General features: G+C 32.7%; 1 protein-coding gene across 1 annotated transcript; it reads right to left on the reverse strand.

Moving 5' to 3' along the window:
- Positions 1-1223: 1223 nt before the first annotated feature.
- Positions 1224-3413, reverse strand: LOC114272933 (protein FAR1-RELATED SEQUENCE 5-like). The gene has a single exon (XM_082904984.1). It carries the CDS (start codon positions 3411-3413, stop codon positions 1224-1226), a length of 2190 nt encoding a protein of 729 aa, XP_082761110.1.
- Between the last annotated feature and the right edge of the window lie 1258 nt (positions 3414-4671).

Here is a 4671-nt window from a genome sequence, read left to right on the forward strand (position 1 = left end):
ATTCTTTTCCTTTTTTGTGACTATTTGGCCATGTTTAGATGCAGTTTATAACTTTTTTCTATTTTAGAATTATGTTTATATTTGATATAACTTTTGCTTAGAGTTTGTGAAACAAAAATCTTAAATAAATTTTAATTATTCAAAAAGGAGAGAATGCTGTTTTTACTTTTGATTATCAATTTTCAACAAAATAAGTCTGTTGTATGTTTTGTTTATGATGAATTTATAATGTACATGAAACATTTATTATATATAATTAGATTGTCTTTTAATTTTAAATTTGTATGGTATAAATAAAAAAGAAAAATAAATTATAATTATTTTTATCATAAATTTCATATTTTTATTTCTTCTACAAAATTTTGTCACAAATCAAACATCCAACTACAATAATAACTGATAATATAAAATGATGATGAAATACATGGCATGTGTCATTTTTCTTGTAAAAATTATAATTAGAAGAGTGGAACTTGTCTCCAATCCACGATGTGGACTGGATGGTGTTATTGGGCCCATGAGGGTCCATTATGAGTTCTGTTTCGATAATCTGAACCGTTTAATATGTAAAACTCGTTGACTACTTTGTTTCTGTAAAACAATCACATTGATTGAATATCAATAGTTACTTGATCGAATCAGATTTTTGTCAACAAATTAATTTTGAAAATTATATTTACCGTTGACAAAAATCTGATCCAATCAAGTAGCTATCGATATCAGATTAATGTGATTGTTTATTAGGACAAACTATTCGACAAGTTCTACACATGCAACGGTTCGGATCATCGAAATGAGACCCATGGTAAGCCCTCATGGGCCAACAACACGCTCTAGTCCAATTACAGACTGGAGAGAAGTCTGGCCCTAATTAGAATATCTAAGTCAATACTCTCTCATATCTTGTTTAATTATCAATCAATTATATCACTTACATATCATTAGATCTAGATAATGAGTGTGGAAAGTGGGCTTGTATATCATTTTCTAATTAGTTTATAGTTTCAAAACTTCAATAAGGAATTAGAGAATTGATAATGATGGGGGAGATTAAGAATATCTATATCTATATATATGAATGATGCTATATGCACCAATTGCCAACATGATGGTATTTATTAGTTAATTAATGTTATTGTATATTGTATTTAGTTTTTTTTTTTTTTTTCACATTACACTTAGGATATAAATTTAATTATAATTCAATACACTTACTAGATAAATTAAATTGTTAGATACCTGCAATGACCACATTTTCTTGGCTTTGAAAACTTATCATTTGCAACAGAACGATTTCCCTTCGTCTTTGTAAAGGGAGGATCACCAACACCAAAATGTAAACATGTCCCTTCAACATTGGTTTTTCCTTTTGTTCCATTTCCTTCAACATGTTGGACATACAAATCTTTCATTCGACATGTTAACTTTGTCACTGCATCTCTAGCTTCTTCGTATCCATTGGTTAAGTGCGAAGCATAATAGCACATCTCAGTACATGCACTTGACAATGCACCGAACCATGTTGTTTGCGTAACCCATTCTGGAAAAGGGGTCTTACCAAGTAAAGTGGAAGACTTGACATTTTTTGTCCACCTTTGTAATATACAGCTAGAGGGAATTTCTTTCAAATGCTCCATTTTCATGATTGATACCATATGGGAACATGGAATTCCACATGATTCAAAATACAAACAAGAACATTTCATGGCATGATCACTCGGTCGATATTGTACATTCCATGTGGATTCTGGATGTGTATACATAGACAAATAGTATACGTGAATATCTTCTATATCAGTTTTTCCTGACATAAATAACACTTGCTCAGATTTTATTTGTTCGCAAAATTTGAAAAATATGGCACGAGTAAATATATCAGCTGCATGTCTTTCAATCCTTTTCATACCTGTAGAAAGAATAAGAGTGGTATTCTCAGTTTCGGATTGTGCCTTAGCTTCGTTATGGCGAAGTCTTGCAAGTGCTCTATCATATGCCCTTACAAATTCAAAGAGCCTTAGGCGCACCTTTAGGAATCGATTCAAAAATGCATTCATACTCTCACAACGTTGTGTGCTTTTTGCACCAGCAAAGAAATGTCCATGGAGGTATGCTTCAGCCCATAGAGTACGCTTGCAATATACATCTGCAATCCACTTGTTATTATGAAGGCCATACTTGTCTACAAGGTTCTTCCACTCTAATTCAAACATTTCTTGTGTACATTGCATTGACATGCATTTTTCAAAGCTATGAAGAAATCCCTCTATGTGGATATTGGAAAGAGCATTCATTTTAAGATGCCATTTACATAATCGATGTCGAGCAGTAGGCATAACTGTTTTGATTGCTCTACACATGGCCTTATCCCCGTCAGTGATTACGGACAGAGGCATCTTGTGATCCATCGCATCAAGAAATTTCTCTAACACCCATATGTATGTCTCTACTGTCTCGAAAGCTAACAGTGCACACCCAAAAACAGTCGTTTGAAAGTGGTTGCTCACACCTTGTAGTATCACAAAAGGTTTGTTGTACGCATTTGTCCGATACGTAGTATCAAACATCAACACATCACCAAAATACAGATAATCTGTTCGAGATCCACCATCAGTCCAAAACAAATTATTTAATCGATTTTCTTCATCTACACCATATTTATAATAAAACATTGGATCTTGCTCTTCTTTACCACATAAGTAAGCCAAAGCACCTTCTGCGTCACCATCGACAACTTGCACTCTACGCTTAGTCCCAAAATGGTTGTACATGTCCTTCTGTATGAACCCAACATTCTCATAACCACCTGCTTGTTGTGCAGCAAAGTCCATAATGTGACTTGTCCTCATACCAATATGATGCATTGCATTGCCTTGTGCCTTGTCGGCACTCGTAACATTCCGGTGTGAGCGAAGAAATTGAACACCAAGAGGCCCTATCATGGAATGATTGTGCTCCTTGAAAAATTCATTCACTTCATATTTGGAAGTACTCCGATTGTATTTGACACGAAAACAAGCACGACAACCAACTCTAGTTAATTGTTTTGGTTCTCTTTTACGTTCTTCAACCTCAAGGTATTTGGATTGTCTATATCCTTCTTTTGAACATACCCAACTCCTTGATATAACCATATTATTCTTGTCCTTATACAATTGATCCCTTCGAATACTAAAGCCTTTCACCTTAGCATACGAATTATAAAATCTTTCTCCGTTTTCTTCTGAATCAAATGTCATTTCAAACACATCATTTTCAGTTAATTCATCTAGACGCTTAATATCTCTTTCGGTTGGAATATTATTAGAATTGACGATATTATCTTCGTTATGAATATTATACTCACCATCATTACCGTCATCATCAACTAGTTCGTATATAATGTTATTCTTGTTTTGCTCAGTGTTGCCTTCCATCTGCAATAAGCATAAACAAATTAATTAAGAAAAAGCAAGTAGAAAATGGTAAGTAAAATACTAGGTGGTAAAATAGATGGTAAGTGGTAAGTTGAGTCACAAAGAGTTGCTGGTAGAATGAGAATGAATGGCAAGTGTTGTGTTTTTGAATGATAATTAAACTCATTTAAACCACACTTACTACTCAATGAGACTGTACTTACTACTTTATCAGAATTACACTTACTACTCAATGAGACTCTACTTACTACTTTATCAAACTTGACTTATCATCCATTTAAACCACACTTACTAGTCAATGAGACTGTACTTACTATTTCATCAGACTTGACTCGCCACTCATTTAAACCATACTTACTACTTTATTAGACTTGACTTACCACTCATTTGAATCACATTTACTATTCAATGAGACTCTACTTACTACTTTATCAAACTTGACTTATCAGTCATTTAAACAACGCTTACTACTTAATAAGACTTTACTTATTATTTTATCAGACTTAACTCATTTAAACCACACTTACTACTCAATGAGACTATACTTACTACTCTATCAGAATTACACTTACTACTCAATGGGACTCTACTTACTACTTTATCAAACTTGACTTATCAGCCATTTAAACCACACTTACTAGTCAATGAGACTGTACTTACTATTTCATCAGACTTGAATCACCACTCATTTAAACCATACTTACTACTTTATTAGACTTGACTTACCGCTCATTTGAATCACTTTTACTATTCAATGAGACTCTATTTACTATTTTATCAAACTTGACTTATCAGTCATTTAAACAACACTTACTACTTAATAAGACTTTACTTATTATTTTATCAGACTTAACTCATTTAAACTACACTTACTACTCAATGAGACTGTACCTACTACTCTATCAGAATTACACTTACTACTCAATGAGACTCTACTTACTACTTTATCAAACTTGACTTATCAGCCATTTAAACCACACTTACTAGTCAATGAGACTATACTTACTATTTCATCAGACTTGACTCACCACTCATTTAAACCATACTTACTACTTTATTAGACTTGACTTATCGCTCATTTGAATCACATTTACTATTCAATGAGACTCTATTTACTACTTTATCAAACTTGACTTATCAATCATTTAAACAACACTTACTACTTAATAAGACTTTACTTATTATTTTATCAGATTTAACTCATTTAAACCACACTTACTACTCAATGAGACTGTACTTACTACTCTATCAGAATTAC

Source organism: Camellia sinensis, chromosome 14, assembly GCF_055761805.1.
Source record: "Camellia sinensis isolate YWXY chromosome 14, ASM5576180v1, whole genome shotgun sequence".
Classification (NCBI taxonomy): Eukaryota; Viridiplantae; Streptophyta; class Magnoliopsida; order Ericales; family Theaceae; genus Camellia; species Camellia sinensis.

What these genes read in the sequence shown, in the direction of transcription:
- LOC114272933 (XM_082904984.1), bottom strand. Translation starts at nt 3,413, where the DNA reads ATGGAAGGCAACACTGAGCAAAACAAGAATAACATTATATACGAACTA.